Source organism: Fukomys damarensis, unplaced genomic scaffold, assembly GCF_012274545.1.
Source record: "Fukomys damarensis isolate Sample0158 unplaced genomic scaffold, DMR_v1.0_HiC HiC_scaffold_14, whole genome shotgun sequence".
In the NCBI taxonomy this organism is placed as follows: Eukaryota; Metazoa; Chordata; class Mammalia; order Rodentia; family Bathyergidae; genus Fukomys; species Fukomys damarensis.
In genome coordinates, this window is record NW_022900926.1 from 23,452,726 (window position 1) to 23,476,637 (window position 23,912).

The 23,912-nt window shown below is 38.3% G+C and overlaps 1 protein-coding gene across 1 annotated transcript in view; it reads right to left on the bottom strand.

Annotated features, from left to right (window-relative positions):
- Positions 1 to 23,912, bottom strand: part of Myb (MYB proto-oncogene, transcription factor) — a 40,328-nt gene that overhangs the window by 4,170 nt on the left and 12,246 nt on the right. The window contains exons 6-16 of the mRNA XM_033763160.1: positions 22,593 to 22,685; positions 22,129 to 22,349; positions 20,240 to 20,474; positions 18,543 to 18,623; positions 17,808 to 17,912; positions 16,183 to 16,437; positions 13,654 to 13,796; positions 12,465 to 12,579; positions 12,250 to 12,375; positions 11,228 to 11,338; positions 9,021 to 9,128 (exon numbers count right to left, since the gene is read on the bottom strand). Of these exons, the coding sequence (XP_033619051.1) occupies positions 9,021 to 9,128; positions 11,228 to 11,338; positions 12,250 to 12,375; positions 12,465 to 12,579; positions 13,654 to 13,796; positions 16,183 to 16,437; positions 17,808 to 17,912; positions 18,543 to 18,623; positions 20,240 to 20,474; positions 22,129 to 22,349; positions 22,593 to 22,685 (1,593 nt within the window). The remainder of the gene's footprint in view (positions 1 to 9,020; positions 9,129 to 11,227; positions 11,339 to 12,249; positions 12,376 to 12,464; positions 12,580 to 13,653; positions 13,797 to 16,182; positions 16,438 to 17,807; positions 17,913 to 18,542; positions 18,624 to 20,239; positions 20,475 to 22,128; positions 22,350 to 22,592; positions 22,686 to 23,912) is intronic.

Sequence of the window (23,912 nt, forward strand, 5' to 3'; positions counted from 1 at the left end):
GGACCAGATATTTAAAAATATAAAATAAAGAGGGAATTTTTTTTTTTTTTTTTTTTTTTTTGTACGAGGGGATTGAACTCAGGACCTTGAGTTTCCAAGGCAGGCCCAGTGCCACTGAGCTAAATCCCGGGGCCCTATTTTTAATTAGTATTTGCAGAGAACTTTCCCAATAACCAGCTTCTCCTAAGGCCAAAGAGAATTTGAGAAGATACACATCAAAATGACTAAAATATCCAAATTCCTTAGCATATAAGCAACCACTGAGGCTCAGAGCCTGAGGGGAAGACGACTTGGACGCCTGACCGCCACCCCCACCATGGGACGAAATTGATGAAAAGCAGAACGTAGTTGGCGCTGTGTACAGAAATAGAAGGCTGGTAAGCCAGAAGCTACTGGGAGAGCACAAATCAAGCACATCCCACAAAAATAAGTGTAATAAACTGGTCAGAACAGACATGTAAGGATGGTGTGAATGTAAAGCAAGATCAAAAGATTGAACACTCCGGTAAAAACGGAACGGCTTCCTTTCTCCCTACTTACCTTGAACTCCCAGGCCCGATGCCAACGTTCCAAGCGGACCAAATAGTTCTGACAAAGGAGGATTTAAATGTCTTTGTGCTGGAAGAACATTTTTAATACTGCCATATCTGTCTTTATACCTCCTCCTTCTCCCCTCTCCCTAGATTTTATTCTCCTTTACACTAAGGAACTGATAAGCATTATGGATTTCTGCACATGAATCCTTGTTTAGTTACTAGCCCTTGGTGCTACTGCAGACACATCACTCTATCCTAATTCATTTCAACATTAATAATCCTACCCACACATCCTCCTGCTGCTGCTGAGGAGTCACCTTGTTTATCCTGTAATGAGCCTTTCACTGCCCCTGGGCACAAGTGAACTATAAACAGTCTGTCAAAGCTTTAACTGGGATATCCTGTTAAAGCACCTTGCATAAAAACCCACATCTTTTGTAGAAGACAGAAGAAACGAAACGAAGAAACAAGACGATGTCCACAGGTGGTTTTCTGTCAGAATTAGATTACTTTCATTTCGAATCTGAATTTTTTTCACCGTACTGAATGACAACTACTATTATTGGTAGTATATGCATACAGCAACATCACACATTATTTACTAATGTCAAAAGACTGGGAAATTCCGAGTTTTACAATTTTAAGACTTAAGAAATCCATACAGGCCTAAAGAAAGTATTTTGTAAAATCAAAGCAACTTATGAGATGCTATTATTTTATTTATTTTATTAAATGTAATAAGCAGATATGAATGGTGTAGAGAAGAGTAAGAAGCAAGAATTCTATTTAATTCATCTGAAGAAAATATTTACCCTAGATGAAAATTCTAAAAGTCAGAATTCAAAAATAAATAAATAAAGTCAGAACTCCTTCCCAGAGGAACAGCTTTTTAAATGTACAAACTTCAGTTGTACCTTAAATCAGGGATGCACTTAAGTGGAAATGTTGCTAAGATAGGGTTAGTGGATACCAATATTTCCTCACTCGCAGAGACTTCCTTGTGTCAGCACAGATTAATTAAATGTCTCCAACTTCAAGTCGTTAAATTTGCACACGAAGGAACCTGGAAAGTTTGAGGACTAAAGGGCCAGATGGTGACCGGAAGTTGTTCCATTCACCAATGCCTACACTGCATTTTCCAAGCCTAAATGAACTGTGAAATGAAGATGGACTGCTGGCCAAACGGAGTTTGCCCCAGATGTCTTGAGAGGTCTCTTTATCTTACATGTTTATAGACTTCCCAAAAGTTTGTATCACATAGCCTAGGGTATCACAAATTTTTGGAAAAATAGCTTTCTTCTTGGTCACATATTAGTTGCAGACCATTATGATTAAGACAAGGGCCAAACTGCCCTAAGCCTAAAGCAATTTCTCTCTCTGCAGGCCTCCCCAAGCAAGATTCTATCTCAGAGTGTTTATTCTAAGTTACCATACAAACAAATGAAAAATCTGAGCATTGTAATGTCTGGGGCAGGGCATCCTGACTCTGAGCTCAACAGAGCTTCCCCTTTCAGTTAGCCTGCCTCAGTCCAACCCAAAGCTACACAGAGAAAACCTGCTTAATTTATAACATCTTCTAAAAGCAGGTCACTGCAGTACTACTGACAGCTACGTGAAATTTTGTCAGGGTAAATGGAAAAAAAGTGACCAAAAAGGAGAGCCAAGTAAGTGTGGAGACATGTAAGGTAGCAGGTTGATAACACACTTGATTAACAAATGTTCAGAAAGATCTCCAGTGCCATTCACCAAGGCCTGCACTTTCCGAGCCTAAATGAAAAAGTATGTCAACTTTCCATACTGACACCAGCAGCAGAAACAAAGTGAAAACCGGTAAACCAGCAGTTTCATCTTTATAATATCAAGAGGTCTGACTACCTTTATTTCAAGGAATTGGATGAATCAGCTATCTCTTCTGGTGACCCACTGACATTGTTCCACAAAAGTACAAAAAGGAAGAGTATACTAGAGGAAATAATATACCACAGGCATGAGAAGCAGGCTTGGCCATTGGTAAGGCCTCCTCATTTGACTGTTTAAGTATAGAGACTCTGTGTAGCCTCTGGCTAAATAATAAGCACCACTGGTGCACCATGGCCCATGTGCTGCCATCTTGAAAACAATATTATGTTCATCTGATCTTCACAGAAACCATGAGAGGAGTGGAGGATATGCCACGGTCTTGAGCAGTTTAATTCATTTAGTGAAATTAAAGTCATGTAATTAGGAAATGGCAGAGTCCAGACCAGAATGCAGGTTTTGTTGCCCACATGGAGTTTATTACACTTCTCAGCAACGCCTATCATAAACAAATCAAATAAAGATAGGAGCAATCCAAAACACACAGACGCAAAAAGCCAAGGGAGAAAGTGAATTTTGATTACTAGTAATAATATTTTAAAATTCTTTGATGTTGTGTGCATATGTCTAAGTATCAGTGACTTGAGAAATTCATTTAAACTATTTAAAAAAAAAAAAAGACCGTGACTAGCTAAGTCAGGAAATTAAAATTTAAGGCTGTCATTCTGTGGTTACAAAAAAGAGGAAAGTGAGTGAGTAAAAAGCATATAAACACATCTTTTACATTTGAGTTTTTAATGGGAATAAAAGGAAATTATAATTTAAGAGAAAATGACAGAAATTCAAAAGGCTTATAACTTAAGTCTAGTTTTGGATCTACTAATAAAGATGTCTACCTTAGAAATGTATATCAGTAGAATGTATTTATTTCAACATGAAAAGCATATTGAGGAAAACTATCTCTTTGCTGAAGAGAGCTCTGTGTGTCTGTGTAGGTCAGTGGTGGCGAACCTGTGGTGTGTGTTAGCGTTTTCCTCTTTAGACAAAAGATGTTAGTGTAGAGTTTTTTTTTCTAAACTAAAACCTCAGTATTCAGGTTTAACTGCAGTGTTGGCACTTTGTGAGAAATAAGTGAATTTTGGGTAGCAGTTTGGCACTTGGTTTCTAAACAGTTCACCATCACTGGCCTAGGTCTCCAGGGTAATTTCTGAATGGTAGAATCCAATGTGCTCCACAGTGAAACTGCCTTTCCTGCTGCAAACTGCAAGCTTTCTAAGCTGAATATTTTCACTACTCCCTCACCGGAGATCATTTTATAAGCTTCTAGGTTCTATCTTCTATCCTAGAAATTTGGGGAAAAGAATATACTAACAATGATATAATGTGAAAAATCTCACATTCTGGGCCACATGAAAGACACAAATGTAAAAAATATCTGAGAACATTTTTATTATAAGATTATTGATTTTTTTTCTTACAGTGCCGAGGACTTAACATAGGGCCTTGGCAAGTGCTGTACTACTGAGCTACTCCCCCAGCTCACTATGTTTATTTTAACAGTAAAAGTAAAGCAGAAAAAGAGAGAGAGAGAGAGAGAGAGAGAGAGAGAGATATTCAACTTATGCAAATTCTTGTGGAAAAAAGTATAATTTAACAAACAAATACAACGTGATTGTGCATAACGGCTAATAAAAGCCTCTGTTTATTGAATCTATCTATAGATTGCATATGGAGGTATATGAAAGGTTCTGGGTTGTTACAAGTCACTGTGTCTCAGTGACAACCCACATTAAAGTGGGTGCACTTAACACCCTGATTTTGGTTTCTACAGACCAATTCCCACTGAAACAAAACCTTAGGAAAATGGCTGATTCAAAGAAGAGAGGGAGGTAAGTGGTGCTAAATTAAATTCACTTAAATAAAAATAAATATGCTGTTCTTCAGAAGTACAAGCCACATTACAAGTGCTCAAGAGCCACACGTGACTAAAGGCCACCCGATTTGGACATCACCATCACTCCGGAAGTTCTGTACAGTACTGGTCTAGAGATGAGATGAGACTTAAGAGACTTAAAGGCCAAATACAGTGAGGCGTGGTGGCACATGCCAACCAGGGCTAGGCAGGGAGTTCAAGGCCAGATTGAACTATGTAGTCAGGCCCTGCTGGAAAAAAGATACAAAACAAAACACTCCAAAAACCCCAGATGCAACATGTGAAACTGTTTCAATTTTGATAAAATAACAGATCCTTCTATGGATTGATGAGAAATTTTAAATATGCCCTAGAAATTAGGATATTAAGGGATAATTCTTAATAATGATAATGGTAGAAGGGTATCAATGAAAAATGTGAAAATGCCTGTTTTTAGAGACAATTCAGGAGTACATAACTATTTAGTGTGGAACTCACTGTAATATGCTTTCTAAAAATGAAATGAATTTGGCAAAATGTTAAGTTTCAAACATACTTGACGTTCTCTACTTCTATTTAGGTTTAAAATTTATCATAATAAAATGTAAAACTCATATAGCTTCTTCTCCTTGTTCATTTTTATTTTATTTTATTTTAATTTTTGGTACCAGGATCAAACTCAGGACCTTGCACTTCTGAGGCAGGTGGTGGAACCAGCGAGCTAAGTCCCCAGTGCCTTCTTGTTTTTTTTAAAAAACAAAACAAGACAAAACAAAACAAAACAAAACTGGGTCTCTACTATATGGCCCAGACTCAGAGGAAGGTGTAGCACCAGTAAGCTAATTCCCTAGGCCCTGAGGGTGAATATCGGACATATAGCTTCCTTGCTTCCTTTCTCTCCCTCTCTCTCTCTCTCTCTCTCTCTAATAAGAAGAATCATAAAGGCCCTGCACATGGGCCTCAAAAGCTAAAATTGTTCTGTTTAAAATTTTATTGCCATAATCAAGTCAGGAATGATTTAAATTAGAATGAAGAACACAGAATTTCAGTTAACTACAGTTTTCAATAAATGTTTTTGTACTTAATAACTTAGACAATTAGATGTACTGTCAATTATATAAATGGCAAATACTCTGCATTTTAGAAGTATGTGAATTTTTTTGTTTGGGAATTATTTTTTGTTTCAATTAAAAGTCCTACAATGACAAAATATCTAGATGGCTTGACTAAAACCTCATTTAATATTTGATTTATTGCAAGAAGTGGCAAAAGTTATATATTATTCAAAGTACTCTTAAGTCAAATAGCCAGATCATTTAAAAAAATTGTTTAGTACGTTTAATAATGGCATGTGAGAAATCTGCTTAATAAGGTCAAATTGGATTATGATTTGGAAATATACAAATGGTATTACGTTTTAAGCAAGCAATATTCTCAAACTGCATAAAATCATAGACAGTGGTCCTCACCTAAGCCTTGGTTTTGCTTTTTGCAATTTCAGTTACTCAGGGTCAACCATAGTCTGAAAATATTAAATGGGAAATCCAGAAATGCACCATTCTTAAGTTTTAAATAACTTTTATTATAGTATAGTGTTATGATTCTATTGTGTTGGGAGTTGTTATTAATCTCCCACATGCCTGATTTAGAAGTTAAACTTGATTGTAAGAACCTGAACATAGGGTAATAAAATAGTGTCACGTACGGTTTAGAGGCCTCCATGCAGGCCAGGCTCAGGCTCCACTGGAGACCCTACATAAACAACCGCCCTGCATAAAGGCAGGTATTTCATAGATATTGTTGCATTCAGATCCTATGAGGTATAAATGATTACAGCAATATTTGAGGGCAGTATATGTGAAGTATAGGCAATATTAGAATCACTTGACACATTTTCCAATAGTCATAAAAACTTGAAACATTTAAGAAATAACATGTTTCTTTAGTATCAGAAGTTTGAGCTCCATGACACAAAATGAAAGTGACAACTTGGTGTTAGCATTCATTCATTTAGCATTTCTTTCTTTCTTTTTTTTTTTTTTTTTTTTTTTTTTTTTTTTTTTTTTTTTGTTTTGTTTTGTTTTTTTGAGACAGGGTCTCACTATGTAGTTGAAACTGACCTGGAACTCACTAGCTCACGCTGGTCTTGAATTCACAGCAGTCCTCCTACCTCAGCCTCCTGAGTGCTGGGATTACAGGCGTGTGCCACCATGCCTGGCTTAGCTTTTTCGTTTGTCTGTTTGTTTGGGGGATTAAACTCTGGTCCTTGCACTTGCAGAACAACTGAGCTAAATCCTCCCCCATTAGCATTTCTTAAAATCAATTATTTACCTATTGTATCAGATTATCTGGTCAGTATAAATCAACAAACCATCCAGGGTAGATAGAAGCAATGACTACTTTATTTTTAAGTCTCAATTTTTCAATTTGGTGAAAGTGACAATTCCCCTTCACATGTGATATGCACAGGTGACTTAATCACCTACTGGTCCAATTATTTAAATACAGGATGACCAAAAATTGCTTATTTTTTTCATTAATTTTTATAAAGTACTATAACAGGAAATGTAAAAACAACAATTTTATCAAATGTTCAATACAAGAATCACCTGGGTGAAATGACACCTGCTCCAGTGACACTCGGGGTGGTCAGACTGTAGACAAACACTGCCCTGGTTACACTTGGGGTAAATTGCTAAGTGATTAATCTCAGTATACAGATGCTAGAATCTGTAGAACACCAAATATGACTCACTGATACACTAGAAAATACAGGTTAAAAAAATAGAGCTACTACTTAATTTTGAGCTTCGAAGATAATCAATTTCCATTAAATAGAATATAAATACACTGGTAAGTGCTGTACTGAATATTTTAAAAAATATTTAATAGCATTAAAAATTCTATGAGAAAAAAATCAACTCATTTTTCATAAACATCGACCTTTTTGTAAACTTTTATGTAATATATATTGTAATAATCACTTTGACAGCTCTGAATGGTTTTGGCTAAACATTAGGCAAAAAGCTATTAGGATTCAACACACACACACACACACACACACATATTTTTTTTAACTTTTTGGAGACAGGGTCTTGCTATGTGGTTCAGGCTGGTCTGAATTCACTATGCAGCTAGCTGGTCTCGAATTCACAGGAATCCGCCAGCCTCGGCCTCCTTAGTACTGGGATTATATGATGACAGCATGTGCCATCATGCATGGTTAGGGTTCAGTTCAGAAAAATAATTAAGAATTTTCAAGCATGTAATGATTAGTGTCTCTAAATATTTTTACATGTTTGCTCTTTGAAATTTGGAATGTAGTTTTTCTACACTATTACAAAGACAGGTTGAGTCCCTGGCTAGGTTACAGAATACTTATAAGACTTAAACTAGCTTAAAGTACTAATGACATTAGTCACATTCTATATTTATAAACCAAAGGCCAAAGAAAAAAATCAAGCAAAGCTTTCCCTTCCAACTTAAGAACAGCTCTAGGTAAACTTTCAAGATGGCTGCCCCTTGCCTTACGATCCTCTAATCCCTTTTGTGTGTCCCGCTAATGCCCTGTGGGGTTTGCCCTTGTCCTCATCTCCCAGTTCTGGTGATATGCTGGGTCTTCTTCACATGGGCCTTAATCATGCCTGCCTGACTCAGGCACTCCCGATGCTTACAGTACTGTGTTCCCCTTCCCACAATCCACCCCTCGGCCATTTCTCCCACAGGGGTTGGTATCTCAGGGCAGCCACAGGAAAGCAGTTTGAATTCATAAACAAATGCACCTCCAACTCTTCCAGCTCTGTTTATCCTTAAAAGTAATGCTAAGTATCACAATAATTAAAAGGGAAGTTTCGGGCCAGGTATTTAGTTCAGTGGTTCCACTGCCTGCCTTGCGAGCTCAAGGGCCTGAGTTCGAGCCCCGATACCAAAAAAAGGGGAAGTTTCAAGATTCTCACAATTTGGAATAAAAAAGCATATGCAATGGTAGAAAAGCCCCAACGGGATGGGATGCTGTCTCCTATTGTAGGGCCCTTCAACTTACAGCATCAAATACGACTTCCTGCTCCTGAACCCAGGTTCTCCACTTGCTCCAGTGCTTATGAATTTTCCCTCTGAGTAGCACCAGGACAGAGGAGACAGTCCTGCACAGACCAGACACTAGGCTAGCTTAAATAATGTGGGAGAGCAAATTTGCATTCTGATTTACATTTGACTCAGGATTAATTTGGAATGTGTTGCGTTTCATCAGGACACACCCTCTTCAGGATTACAAGAAAAGCTTCCTTTGATATTAAAACCTGATAGCAGATGGTCTACTACAGATCAGTCATATTTTCAACAGCTGCTTTTTAAAAAATTCTAATAGTCAAATTCACTGCAACCATTTTCTGTCTAGCTAATTTCAAATTTCATTTATAATATTTGATTGCTTAGATCAGGGCATAAAAAATAGAAATTTTAAAACAAGGAACACTTAAAAATGTTTAAAACCAGGAGACACTGACACAAGCCTAACATATATCTTGGTCTCAGTCACAGTAAAAAAAAAAGTTTCCACTTCATCATATTTGAGTGACATGCTGCTCTCATGAAAATTTCCAGCATATTTCATATGAGTAATAAATAATTTCAAAAATTGTTGGGTGTTTCTTGGACATAAAGAAGCTATTGAAAAGCACTCCTCTATGCCTAAAATGGTAAGAACAACAATAGCACAAGGTAACAGTTTTTACAGTGAATGAGTTTTAAGACACTGATATTAGAACAGTAATTACCTGCAAGGGACTCGCCAGGGACCTGTTTTTAGGTACTGTAAATGCTTTCAGAACATTGTCTTCATCTTCTGATACTGGTGTCATTAACACAGAGCTTGTAAGAATATTCTAAAGGGAAAAGAATGATTTGAAATTTAAATGAGGTTAGATAATATGAGAGCTAACACAATCTTAACACCAGAGAGAATAGCTTACTATAAGATGATACACATTAGCATGAAGAAATATAGTTATCTGCCAGAAATTCTCTTCTCTAGGAGCTAAAAAGAGAACTCAACTATCTACTGGCCCTTGTCCCACTGTAGCAGGCATAGGCAAAGTCCAAAAAGGTTCAGGGTCTCTCCTGGTTGTAGGTATGTAGTAGGCACTCAAAATCCATCCACTAAATCCATGCTGTTTTACTTTTTAATTTTATTTTTTTTGTGGCACAGCGGATTGAACTCAGGGCCTTCACTCTGAGCTACATAACGAGCCCCATCTGTCTGTCTACCCGTCCATCCATCCATCCATCCATCCGTCCATCCATTTATTTTCATTTTGAGACAGGGCCTTTCTCAGTTGCCCAAACGGCCAAATGTGAGCTTCCTGCCTCAGGCTCCCAGAGTACTAGTGTGTGCTGCCATGGGCCCTTAGTGCATTAGTACATGGCTAAATCCGTGATTTTAAAAATAAAAGATGTATTGAGCCAGGGATTTAGCTCAGTGGTGCCGCCACCTGCCTCACAAGCGCAGGGTCCAGAGTTCCATCCCTGGTACCAAAAAACCCAAAGAAACAAAAGAACAACAACAACAACAACAACAACAACAAAAAAAAATATATATATATATATACACTAAGCTCTGGAGCAAGAATTATTTACTTCATAGATTGGTAAAGAACTATCTTAGCACTACGAATTAATGATAGTATAGTGCAGTAGTAAAGTATAGAATTTAGAACCAGCCTTTGAGAATTTTAACCCAGCTGCTCCTTCCCTCTTTTGATAGATATATAAACTTCAGCAAATGACTTAGCTATCCAGTTTCTCGGTTGTCATATTGGAGGAGATAATGTTATCAGACTTATATAGTTACTGTGATGGTTACATGAATTAATTCATCCAAAGCTCTACTAAGATTATTAGTACATACTGAATAAATATAACAATTATTCTTTGCTCTGATTCTTCCTAAGACATATGGATAATTGTTCACAAATTACAAACTAGGAAAATGGTGGTAGGCACAGCAATGCAACATAGTTGGCCTTCTGCATCCATGGATTTACCAAGCGAAAAAAAAAAGAGAGAGAGAGAAAGAAAAACCACCACCTGTATTGAACATGCATAGACTTTTTTCCTGTTATTCCCTAAACAATAGCTTTCACATTGTATTAGGTATTATAAGAAATCTAGAAATGATTTAAAGTACATGGGAGGGCTGGGGATGCAGCTCAGTGGTGCTGCGCCTGCCTAGCAAGTATAAGGTCCTAAGTTCAATCCCCAGTATCTCAAAAAAAAAAAAAAAGATATACAGTACATGGGGAGGATGTATGCAGGTTGTATATAAATACTATGCCATTTTATACAAGACTTCAGCATCTGCAGATTTTGGTATCCAAGGGTGGTCCTAGATCAGAGGGCAATGAACCTATGGCACGTGTGCCACAGTGGGCTGTTTATGTCACTGAAAGCTCTAAAAGATTTGCCGTCACCATCCTAGACGTAGTCCTCTGTGGATGTAGAGAGATATCTCGGCTGGTACAATGCCGAGCACCTCTTGTAGACAGCATCATTGTCACTTTGTTACATGTTACATCAAACCGAGCAAGGTACAACTAGATGGAAATACTACTTTTAGAAGGCAAATAAATGTAAAAATAATATTCTATTTTCATGAAACCACCCATGCAGCAGACTTTTTAAGTGGCAAGGACTCTCAAATCATAAGAAAATAATGAAAACATCTGTAATCAAACAGAATATTTCCAATTCATAAACAATAACAACAACAAATGTCAACTTTATACCCTATAGTAATGATCATTTTTTCAAAATCATGTAAGGTAGGGCTGGGGATTTAGCTCAGTGGTTCTGCCACCCGCCTTGCAAGTGCAAGGTCCCGAGTTCAATCCCCGGTTCAGAAAAAAAATCACGCAGGGTAGAATATTCAGACTGAGCACTGTGTAAGGGCCACATTGTAGAACTGGGGCTTGTGTCACATACTTACAGGGGCATCCGTCACCTGCGACGCCTGTGTGAACAGCTGAGTGTTAAGATTCTCCCCTTCCCAGTGGTTTGAGCAGAAGAAGTTACCTGCTTTATCAGTTGGAGATTCCACCTAAAAGGAAAAGAGCTGTGTTGTATCCAGAACCACAACTTCCATGAAATACTGACTCTCAAGAGTACAATTTTGGGCAGCCTCTCAAATGTTCAGTACATGTGAAAATAAATTCAAGAGGCACTGTGCCCAACATGCTACAACTGCTGCTTGCTAACAAGCTAATGCTTTAATCCTTGCAGGTTGCATTTTCCTTCTTTTCTACTATGAATTAAAGAAATACTGTAATTCTGATGTAAATTCCATTTCTCTCTGGTGTCAGACAATGAGGGAACACAGCATTTAGGGTAACTATTTCTTATTCCTTAAAAAAAAAGAAAGAAAGAAAGGATAAACAAAAGGAAATATCTACCATCTATCTATAATCAGCCATGTTCAAAAACTACAGTAAAAAGCAGCTGATTTTATTTATTCTGTTCAAAGGGAACAGAAATGACTTGGCTTTCCAAACGAACGATGCTGAGGTCCAGCAGTGCCTCCTCCTTCTTTTTTTTTTCCTTCAGTACTGGGGATCAAATTCAGGATCTTGTGCTTGCGAGGAAGGTGTGGTGCTACTGAGCTAAATCCCCAGTGCATTTTTTTTAAAAAAACAGTAATGGGGATTGAATGAAGGCTCTTTTACCCTTGAGCTACTTCCAAAGCCTTTCTATTTTGAGACAAGTTGTCTAGGCTGGTCTCAAATTTACAGTCCTCCTGCCTCAGCCTCCGCATGGCTGAGAATACAGGTGTGTCCACCTGCTCAAAGCACTGGGAAGGGGAGAGTCCGAACACCCAGCTCTGGCAGCACCTTTTGACTGTGTCTTGGGTGAAACTACCCTGTGAAAAACAGTGCCAGGCACATCGGGCTGTATGAAGGGAAAAAAAAGGAAGCAGGATCCACAGCTTTTTCTCTCCAAAGGTCTCATGCTTACCTCTTGTTTGATTTTCTTTAGTAAGGGTGGTCCATTTTCTTGAAATTCAGCAACAATTCCAGATTCATCAGATTCCTGTTTGATCACATCCTGTAGGTCTTCTACTAGATGAGTGGGTATTTGAGGCTGCAGGGAAGAGGAAATATTCTTGCATCAGAGGACAATGCCTGCCCTTAGTAATAAACCAACGAAACCCAAAGACTTCTAGAACTTACTAGCATCTTCAGGGGACCGTATTTAATTTCTTGAGCTGCAAGTGCATGCTTGAATGGTGTAGGAGTTCTCGGAGAACTTTCTAGGATTGACCTTTTGATAGCTGGAGTTCTAAAACTTTAAAAAGGGAACAAGTGGTGGGTTAATATAGAAGACACACATCTCTTCCATTACTCTATCAACTTTAATATTTTTCCACTAAACATAATAAAATCTGTCATGGATATAAAACTGGGTTTGCTAATTAATCATAACTACCCATAAAGCAAAAGAAAATATGTGTATCACCTATCATTGAATAGTTCAAAATACTATATCCCTAAGACTAAGAGCTCTAAAATATTTTTCATCTTTCCTGAATTGTTCTAAAGGCACAGGTAGTACTTTAGATCTGTACAATGACCGTAAACATGGTGATGGCTAATGTCATTTATCAATCAACTTTATTCATTAAAATGGGGCCCCTACTACAAAATGTTATTAGCCTTTTAAAATTATTTTTTATACTTAAAATTAGTAAGAGTGCATTTTTTAAGGTTTCTCATAATTCATGCTGATTGTTTCTCTACCAATTCTTTGAATAAGAAATCTTTATTGAAGAAAAATAACTTAATCACCCCTTGGCTTCTGATGATATAAGATTTCTTTTTTTGTGGGGAGGGTACCGGGGATCGAACTCAGGTCTTTGTGCTTGCAAGGCAGGTGGCAGAACCACTGAGCTAAATCCCCAGCCAGCATGATATAATATTTCTAGGCATGTCAAAAGAGGTCCTTATCTGTATATAAATTATAAAAGAAAAACGTTTAAAAATATGAAGAACCATATTCAATCTTATTTTGAAGCTTATAATCAGAGCAGAAGGAGGTTGAAAACCTTTTCAGTGAGAAGAAAAGTCCTTATTAAATGAATAGACAAATTGGATGGAAACATTATATGAAAACTACCTCTGCATATACAGGAAATTTTGGAGCAAGCTACAAAACATAATTTGTTTATCCTCCCTCCTCCTACCTCTAGGTAGCTGTGACATTCCCAGGACAGACATATTCAGTGTGGAAATATACATAATACATGTAAGTGAATTGGTAAAATTATATATACACCAATGGATCAGATATTCGGGGACTATCTTCCATTAATAAAACATAAGTAAATAAGATAAATAATTTTTTATTGAATCAAAGTCTTACATGGTGTTTTCCTTTTGAGTTTTCCCAGTCTGCTCTCTATGGAATGGTGTTGTAACAGTCAATCTGTGACCACTGAGAGGGGTAGAAGTTAAAGAAGGTACTTCCAAGTCTAAGTTTTCATGGCTACTGGAAGTGTTTAGGAACTGAACATAGGGAGAAAGAAAAAAATTACTTAGATTAAACAATAATTCTTTATTTGGCCCAATCTAAAATCACATCTAGCTGGGGATTTAGCTCAGTGGTTCCACCTCCTGCCTCGCAATCACAAGGACCCAAGTTCGATCCCCAGTACCAAAAAACAAACAAACAAAATAAAATCACATCTAGATAACAAGCAAGTATGTTTTACTGACCCATTACACAAATAATAAAGATGTTAACGATCAGGTGGCATTGGAGAGGGCCTTATTTTACTTTAGTTGAGTATACAAAAACTCAACAGACATAACTGGGAAAAAGTGTCAAGCTATCTATTAATTTCAGTTATTTGACCACTTTAGGAACACAAGTCTCTGACAAATATCATGCTTTTTGTGCTTTAAAAAATACATTATGAAATAAGTATACTGTTTGGCAAAAACTATACTATTAAAACATCATGGCACCACTCAAAAGAGCCCGTGTTGAAATATGAAATTATCTTCCTTAGACATTTGTTCATTATCCTCTCCCTAAACATTTCCACTTAAAGACAGACAATAATCTTTAAGTTTTCTAGTTGAGATCCAAATGTTATGCAACTATAATTTGGTTCCTTCCTACCCAGGGTCAGTGAATCACATAATAAATGCGCAAAGAGGCAGCAAACAAGTTAAAATTTTAAAAGGTGGGAATCAAAGGGAGAAGAGGAAGGGAAAGAAATATTAAACTCTAGTGTGGAAGGAAATAAGAGCACATCTCATGCAACTATCTTCCAAACCACCAAAAAGTTAAGAGAGAGAATTACAGTAAAATCACTAGCCGGCCTGCAGGCAATGACAGCCTCAGCCAGTGTGAAATCAGTGTGGGGAGCAGCAATTAGTCATTTGTTCCAAAGGATTAGTTTCTAGATTATTAAGGCTAGGGTGTCTGCTGAAAATTAGTAACAGCTGTGCAGAAACTGAGCTCTACCTGTGAGGGAGAGAAGGGCAGGCTTTTGACGGGGGAAGGCCTGGGAGCCGAAGTGCTGACGTCAGCAAAGAGGAAGCAGCTAGAGCCTCCAGAGGCTAAGGGGCTGGCCTGGCCCTGCTTTTTTCGAAGGATGACCAGTGGAATTGTGCTGGGCCTTGCAGGAGGGAAGGCCTTGGGTGAGTCAAGTGAACCCTCGCCCAACATGCGTTTGTTCTCCCTCGGGCTAGGCTCTGCTGCAGGTCTAGGCCCCTTGCCCTCTGTTTGCTGAAGCTGGAGTACTTTGCCTGTGTGATGTTGGCTAGGTGCAAAAGCTGCTTCTTCAGAGAATTCAAAACTGCTGATATCACACCATGCTGAAGAATCCTGAAACAATGTGGGAGGCACAGAACTTTGAGATGAGAGAGGTGTGGGCTACTGTCACCTGAAATACAGCACTGAGCAAGAGATGCTAAATGCAAAGAAAGCATCAGCCCATTTGCTGACTTCTTCCAGCTCCAGGAGTAACAGTTGGTTCTGTTACCCTGCATTAGAGGGGTCCATGAGCTGCCTGCAGGCTGCAATCTACAACAAAGGGAAAACCTTGCTAAATGGCTCTAAGGCATGATCCATCATAGCCCAACAGGGCTGTAAGAAATGTTTTTGTTAACCTAGATATCAAGGAAATAAGATGAGTGTCTGCTGAGGTGGTACGGAGCTCAAATTTGTTTCCCTAGGGCCGGGGCTTTAGCTCAGTGATTCCGCCACCTGCCTCACAAGCACAAGGTCCCGAGTTCAATCCCCAGTACCCCGCCCAAAAAAAATTCGTTTCCCTAAAGATGATTTTATTTCTATGAGCCAATGGGACAAGTAACCAATGCTCAGTTTTTTTGTTTTTGAACTTTTTTTTTTGGTACTGGGGATCAAACTCAGGACCTCATGCCCTCGAGGCAGGTATGCCTCTGTGCTAAATCCCTGGCCCAATGCTCAGTATTTTGTAGAAAAAGTCATGTCCCACTAATGAACTATTACTTCAAATACACCGAGATTGCTTCAAGCTCCAAGTAAACATAATTCTTCATGTGCTACATACAAAAGCAAAGCAAAATTCAAGTTAAGCACAAAGAAGTAAGCAAAGTGGAAAATTAGTTACAGTAACTCAAACACCATTCCCATAACCTAACCTCCAACTTGTAAGCCATCGACCTCATTATTTAAAAAAAAAAAAAATTATACCCTTTGAAGAAGTGTGGAAAGCTGCCATTGTCTCTGCAGTCTATAACATCAGATCTCCTAAAAAACATTCACTAACACTAAAATCATACCTCTACCTCTACATGAATCTAAGTCAGTAACATTTGCTACAGAACTTGACAATGATTTACAAAACGAGTTCTAATCCCTTCTCCAGAAACGTTAACTTGCGTTAAAAATTCTACTTACAGAATCTATAAACTGGAGTGTTTCTGCAAACTCTAAAAGGTTCTTAACATTATCCAGAATGGTGCCCTGGTGGACGATCATGCACCTCGCGGGTGAGGCACTTTCTTCAGGTAGGGAGCCGGGATCCACCGGCAGAGATGGAGTGGAGTGATGCTCTCCCAGACAGGAAACAGGTGCACCGTCTCCATGAGGTCTGCTGTGGTCGGCAATGGAGGTGCTGTGCCACCCGGGGTAGCTGCATGTGTGGTTCTGTGTCTGAGGAAGCGGGGGCAGGGTGGAGAAATAAAGACAGCAGAGAGAAGAGAGGAAGAAGGAACTTAGCAATGATGTTGCACAAGGTATCAGATGCTGTTGGAGGAAAGATAAAAGTAGTTGCATCATCCAGAACTTAGGCCTGTGAGACAGTTGCCAAGATGTTTCCTTTTAGTCAATGCATGCTTATGCTTCTGAAGTGTCCTGGCTTGTACCTACGTGATTGATTGATTACCTTATTATCATTTTGTTAAAATTTCAAATCATGGGACTGGGCATCAAAGTGTAAAATTTTCATCTGAGTGTCTTAGAAATAATCCACTTGCATATAATTTGCAAAAGGTCCATCAGTGTTTGCTGTGATTTAAGAATTGTCCCATTTGCAATCTAATCTGCTCAAGTGCAAGAGGGTTCACAAGCTAGAGTTGCTTTTATCTGCACATTGTTGCTTCTGTCCTTTTCTAAGGCCACACATTGCACTGGTGTGGTGAAGGGCTGCCAAATAGACGTGGTTAGGAAAGCAGAAGAGCAAATTAACAGAAGCCTCCTTACAGCATGACCATGCAACAGGAGAAATTGCAAAACATCGACTAAAGTTAAAAAGTGGTCGAACTACCATGTGTACATAATCATTTTATTATTTAGCAAGGAAGAAATTTATCCCCAAGAATACCTACTGGGTATCACTTCTCTTTTATTCACTTTCTTGGTTAACTACAAATGTTAGCAAAGTACAAGCTATTTTCCCAGTTTGCTGCCGAATCACTAAAAAAGATGTCAGGGGCCGGGGATTTAGCTCAGTGGTTCTGGCAACTGCCTCACAAGCGCAAGGACCTGAGTTCTATCCCCGGTACGAAGAAAAAAAAAAAGTCAGAATTCAATAGTGCCCACTCATATAGCTTTCACGAATGCAAACAAAAGACAGTCATTAATCTTTTTATGCAGAACTGGTATAAATATATAACATTTACATTATGTATTCAATCATGTTTGAGATTATAAAATAAAAATATAGGTCAAGAAGACAGTAGAAAAAACAGGTACTACATAAATATACAGCTTTGTAAACAAAATACGGATTTTTCATTAATTTTATTTTTGCTCATCTTTGAATTGATTAGTCCTGGAGGGAAAAAAATGGGTGATAATGCAATGGGAGCTGTGTTTCTCCTGCATCACAAAACGACTACTCCCACTTGAATATACATTTTGATAGCGACTGTATTTTATTATCAGCAACTTCTTGTGTTTAAACATTTTTAATGGATATATAGTGCTTTGGCTGGTGTGATATTTAAAAGAGAAGAAAAGGGATATAGAAAAGTGTTGGGGTAAAGCTAAAGCCCCCACCCAAGGACCGGTGACATGCTTACTGGCAATGCCTGCTGTCCTTTCAGCTCATTCTCAGTGGACATTAGGAGCAACTCTAATTCCTTTATTCGCTTTTCTTTTTCAGGGTCTTCATCATTATAGTGTCTCTGGAATTACAAGTTAAAAGGAAGAAAAGGCAAAGATCTGATCAGAGGCTGTAAATACAATGTCTGCAGCTTGAAGTCTTCCTGAACCACCTAGAGACCAGAGAGCCTTGGCACGAAGCTGACACCAACTTAACTTCACCACCACAGAAAGCTTTCTCAGTGTTATTTTGGACTTAAGGCAGTGATGGGAAATGTGAGTCAAGAGTGGATACTGATGAGTTCTTTCAACTTACAACACCAGAGCATCAAAAAATTCCCCTTTAAGGAGCCCGAGATTTAGCTCAGTGACCCATGCCTACCTCACAAGGGAAAGGTCCTGAGTTCGATCCCTGGTACTGGAAAAAAAAAAATTCCGGGTGGGGAATTTAGTTCAGTGGTTCCACTGCCTGCCTTGCAAGTGCAAGGTCACAAGTTCAATCCCCAATACAAAAAAAAAAAAAAAAAAAAAAAAAAAAAAAATTCTGCAAACTCATTCCAGAAGCCAAGCTTTGTAGATTGGTAGAATGTTGCACTCCACCCTCTCTTCTACTGATCAGGTGAAAATAAATACTTAGATGAAATACTTTTGAAGCATTTCATAAAAAATGGTGGCTTGCTTAGCTAATGAGCTTCTTTACAACGTGGTCTTACCTGAATGGCTGCTGCGGCTGGCTGAGGGACATTGACTATGTTTACATGTAACGCTACAGGGTATGGAACGTGGCTGGAGACCTAGATGGAAAAACAAAACAAAGGCCAAGTCACTGGTAGTTACACATGCTTTAGGGGATTTTGCTTCCTGAGGTTTTGTTCTGAGACTGAGGGGAAAAAGTACTTTACTGATAAAATTCACTAAATAATTTTTTAAAACTAATTTGAAATTTAGCCAATCCTTTAAAACTGGATAAATAGCCAAAGCAACACAGTGAAAGAAATTTAAATTACTCATGTGTCCTGACAAGAAGCATTCCTTAATTAGAGAAAAACACAATGGAGAATATAATCTTAAAATGCATTCATAATGTATGAAGTTTGAAGGAAAAAACTGATGGTATTAGCTCTCTGTAACTAAGATTATTTTTCAAGCAATAATTATGAGCTTTAATACAAAGCACAGAACCTCCTATGATAATTCATTCACCTAAGTCCTTCCTGTCAAGTCTATTGTCAAATCCATGGAACAGATAAAGTAAAAACTATTTATGAATAAATGCTCATTTGCATATGAGCTCTGTATTATTGGGTAAGTTTCATCAAATAATATAGGGTAAGTTTCTAATTAATGTCTATTGATAGTTTTACTCTTTATACCTCTTTCTTACCCACTATAAATCATTTCTTTCTCTAGATATAAACATCTAGAAATGAGGAAGGAATCACACCAATCCAAAGGAGAAAAATGAAGACATCAGAGAATCAGCATCACACAGCTCTGCTCACAACTGAGAGTGAGAAATTCCTGTAGTCCCAGCACTCTGGGAGGCTGAGGCAAAAGGATCATGAGTTTGATCCCAGTCAACCCAGTTTGGACAATTTGGTGACTTAGCAAAACATTGTCTCAAAATAAAAAATGGTCTAGGGATGCAGTTCAGTGCAAAGGACCTGGGTTCAATCCCCAGTTCCATATACACCAAGAAAGCTAAATACAGAATGAATAAAAATACTTCTGTTAGATCCCTACCATAAATGAACTTATAATCACTCACTGAATTTCAGTTTCAAACTAATATCTCCTCTTTAAATGTAATATTACATTTATTTTCCATTTTGGAAGATAAAAATATTAGACTATAAATGTTTTCTCCTTTCTCCCACTTTTCTTTAGCAGTAGTTTAAGTACATTTTTAAAAGTAAATTTATATTTAAAAAGATAACTTCAAGCCACCGCCTGCCTTGCAAGTGCAAGGTACTGAGCTCAATCCCCACTACCAAAAAAAAAAAAAAAAAAAAGGTACTTTAGGACTGGGGTATATTATGTAGCTCAGTGGTAAAATGCTTGCCTAGTATTTATGAGGTCCTGGGTTCAATCCCCAGTATAGCTGCAAAACAAAACAAAAATCTTAAATTTAAATCAGATTTGGAGCACCACGTTAGAATCAAACAGTTTGGATTGTACTCAGCACTAGTTCTTTTGAGCTGTGTAACCCTGAACAAATCACTTACAATCCTCATGTCCAGATCAATAAATCAGGGATAATCATATCTAGTGCTATCTACTTCAAGGGTAGAGGTGTGAAGATCAGTCATGATCTTGCTTATTCTCTGAAAGTATTCAGCTGCAAAGCATTGCTGCCTGGAGCTCAAATAACCATCTCTCTCATCAGTCTAAATTCTCCGGAATGGCTTACATTTTGTGCTTCAGAAAGGTGGTAATAGGAATAGTCATTGTTAACCGAGGGCTGGCCAGTTGGAGGGAGTTGAGAAGAAGGTGGGGCATGAGCAAAACCCATCAAATGATCATTCTTCTGGAAGCTTGTGGCCACGGTTGGCTGGCTGGCTTTGGGAGACTCCTGAAGATAGCCTTCCTGTTCCACCTTCCGACGCATTGTGGAATTCCAGTGGTTCTTGATAGCATTATCAGTTCTGCACACAAAAACATCACATAAAAATTTTACAGACAACTCAATTTCAGTTAGAAGTAACTGACAAAAAACCAAAACAAAACACTATTTCTAATAGCCACCTTTTCTTTAGGTCAACTAACAGTTGTCTTCTCCTTTTAATTTTTAGTCTTTTTCCACCTCCTAAAATCACGCAGTCCCTATCACCTAACTGAAAATGCATAGGTTTCTTACCTAATGTGGGATGTATGGAGTTAGCTGTAAATTCTGCTCTCTTTTCACCATTTTGCTTCCTTGGTGAAGGGGTATTATTTTCAGTGCAATTACATTTGACATTAATTCTGACCATTTGTGGTATAAAACACTAATACAGCTTGGAAATTCTGGCTTTACTAAAAAAAATTTCTTTTTTGAGTGTGGAACAGGGCCTAGATACCACAACAGGGATTCATAACGTCTGGGAATGACAGCAATGCCACCGCACTGTTCACACTTTATTTCTTAGAGCACGAGTAAGAAATTTTGAGTCAAAAAATCCTCCCATCTTTTGAAAACCAACCCATTATTCTTATAACCAGACAGAGGTGAGAACAGGAATAAAAATGATCCCAAGGGAAGAGATGCTAAAACTGCAAAGCACTTTTACTAAAATCCTTCCATTCTCAGGAAAAGTTTCTCAATTCAAAGAAAAAGAAATAAACAACCCCCCAATTTTTTTAAGCTCCCTTTTACTGTTTCCATGGGGGTGGGGAATTTTTGCTAAAGAAAGAGGAAGTTCAATCAGTTGCCCCCTTAATTTTTTGAAAATCAACACCACGTCCTCATAGAGCACATGGAAGAAAGTTCTGCTTTGACAAGTCTCTTGAATTTTCAAAGGTTTTATTGAACCACAAGGGAAGAAATACTTTGGGGCATCACAAGAAAACACTAGGCAGACCGTCTTTGAAATGACCCTTTCTCTGCTTTTGGATTAAGAAAGCCAAAAATAAAAATATCCTTAATATCTTCTATCTTAAAATTTGTAGTAAACATATTTTCCAAAATAAACAAAAATTATTATACACTACTATATAAGGAAGGAAAGCTGGACACACAAGAGCTTCCACAGTTGTCCTTCACAAGGTTATTTTCTTGCCTGGCTCATTGAAAAAGAAAGCATGACACTGACATTATTTTAAAAACTGGCAGCAATATATCATTTCTTTATTCAAAGAAAAACATTGTCAAGTGGTATAATGAAATGAATGAGGGTTTTCCTAATACCAAAATGGTAGCTGATCCCTGAACCAGCTAGATAAACTCAGACCAAAGACAAATTGTTTGTCCTCAGTTTTTTCCTGTGTTTGGATTCCTATAGTTTACAAAGTGCTTCAACATTCTTTAACGAGAGCCTAACACTAGCTCCATGAAACAGATCATTACCCATTTTGCAAATGAGAAAACTGAGGATGAAGGAAGTTAAAAGACCTGACCCAAGGCTTACCACCGAATAAACCCGAAAAGCTCACAATCAGGTAAACTCTAAGATTTCTTCCAGTTGTAGAAGCTACAGATCTCTTTCAGTTAATGAAACACTAGTAACTGAAGGGATACCCTCTGGTCACACATTTAAAACAGAATGTTCAATACCCACTCCCTTGTTCTTCCCAATCCATATACTTTTGACAGAGAATTACCGTCCAGGCAGTAGCTTTGCGATTTCCGCCCATCTGTTCCCCAGTCTCTTGTGTGCCTGGTAAATTATTCTGTCTTCCTCTTCTGTCCAGGAGGTTTTCTTAACTTCTGGATTCAAGTGGTTATGCCACCGCTCCCTACATTGTTTTCCAATTCTCCCTTTTAAGTGCTTGGCAATAACAGACCAACGTTTCGGACCGTATTTCTGTACAAGCTCTATCACCTTCAGATAAATACAAAAATAATCTGTGTTTTAATGTTATAGAATGAATCAGTGTAATCATCCTTCACTGTTATAAGAAAGTTCAGAAAGCTTCTAAACATCTGCTTTCATTTTTTGGAAGAATGGAAGCCCTTTACTTGCTGTTTGGATCCTTTATTTGCATCCTCAGGTCAGGGAACATCAACACACATATTTTGGGATATTCTTAGCTACAGTTCACACATCTACGAAGACAGAACTTACTCTCTGGTCTTCTTCTTTGGTCCAAGGACCCTTGATGAGCTCAGGGTTTAGAACTTTCTGCCATCGATGTTGGCACTGCACATCTGTCCGATTCTAGACAAGTATGCACCGTCACAAAGATAGGATGTGAGAAGCACAGGAATAGTCGTTGAATATGAGCCACACATAGAAAATACGCAATGAAAACATTCAAGAACATTTCAAGGCATGTCTAAGGAATCCATCTATCTCTCCTAATAGGCTAAAAACAGAAAAAAAATATATATATATATCAAAGTTGTATATAAAATTAGAAGCTCTGCCTCCTGAGGGAAATAGTGCTGCCGTATGAATGAAAGGAATATTAATTTGCACATGTGCCTGCCCATTTAATTTAACCTCAGTCTGTTGCTTATGGAAATACCTACATGATCTATGACCTGTTAGAGATTCCATACTGTCAGGCTTTAGTAGAAACCCACCCCAAAGGACTAAAGTTTGCTTCCTATTCAAACCCAAAGATGTGCTTTAATTCAGGACCATAAGTATTTATATTGCAGAGGGAGCAAGGATGATAAAAGACAGGCCTTACTTTGTAGGAGCTCAGACTTTTCTCAGAAGGGAAAGAACAAACACACAACTAACCGTAACAGAAGGCTAAATTTGATTCACATAAAATCAAAGCAAAATGTTACTGGGGTGAGGAAAAAAGCATCCCATTAGGAAAAGAAACTGTACTTAGAAGTCCAAAGGAGCTCTTGATAGGAACTTTGGAGGATGGTCAGAAATCTTTAAGAATGATGCAAAGGGAGAACATTTAGGAGGTGAGATCTCCGGAAAATAAAGGCCCAGAGGAGGGAAAGCAGAAATGAATTCAACCAAACCTGCTGTGAAGAGGAAGGAGGCATCAGTGCAGGACTTGTCTGCTGCGGCCATAGAGAAGGGCCTTTCTGCACTGCTGGGTCAGGGCAGTTTGCTTGATTTGTGAGATTCAAAGTCACCACTGTTAGTTTTGAAAAGATAACATATAGCTGCATTTTAGGATGCTCCATCTAGCAATAGTATTTTGGATGGATGAAAACGTGGAAAGCCACAAGTGGGAACGCTAGTCAGGAAGCGGATATGAGAACTCAGATGAGAGGCTGTGGGGCCTCGTCCACGGCCCAACCGCAGGAATGAGAAGGATGAGAGGGGCTACAAAGGAAGTCCAGGGTCCATAGTAACGGCACGGTATGGGGACAGAGGAATGGGACGGTCAAAAAGCACTCTAGAGGGCTGGGGATTTAGCTCAGTGCTTCCACTGTCTGCCTCGCAAATGCAAGGTCCTGAGTGATCCCCGTA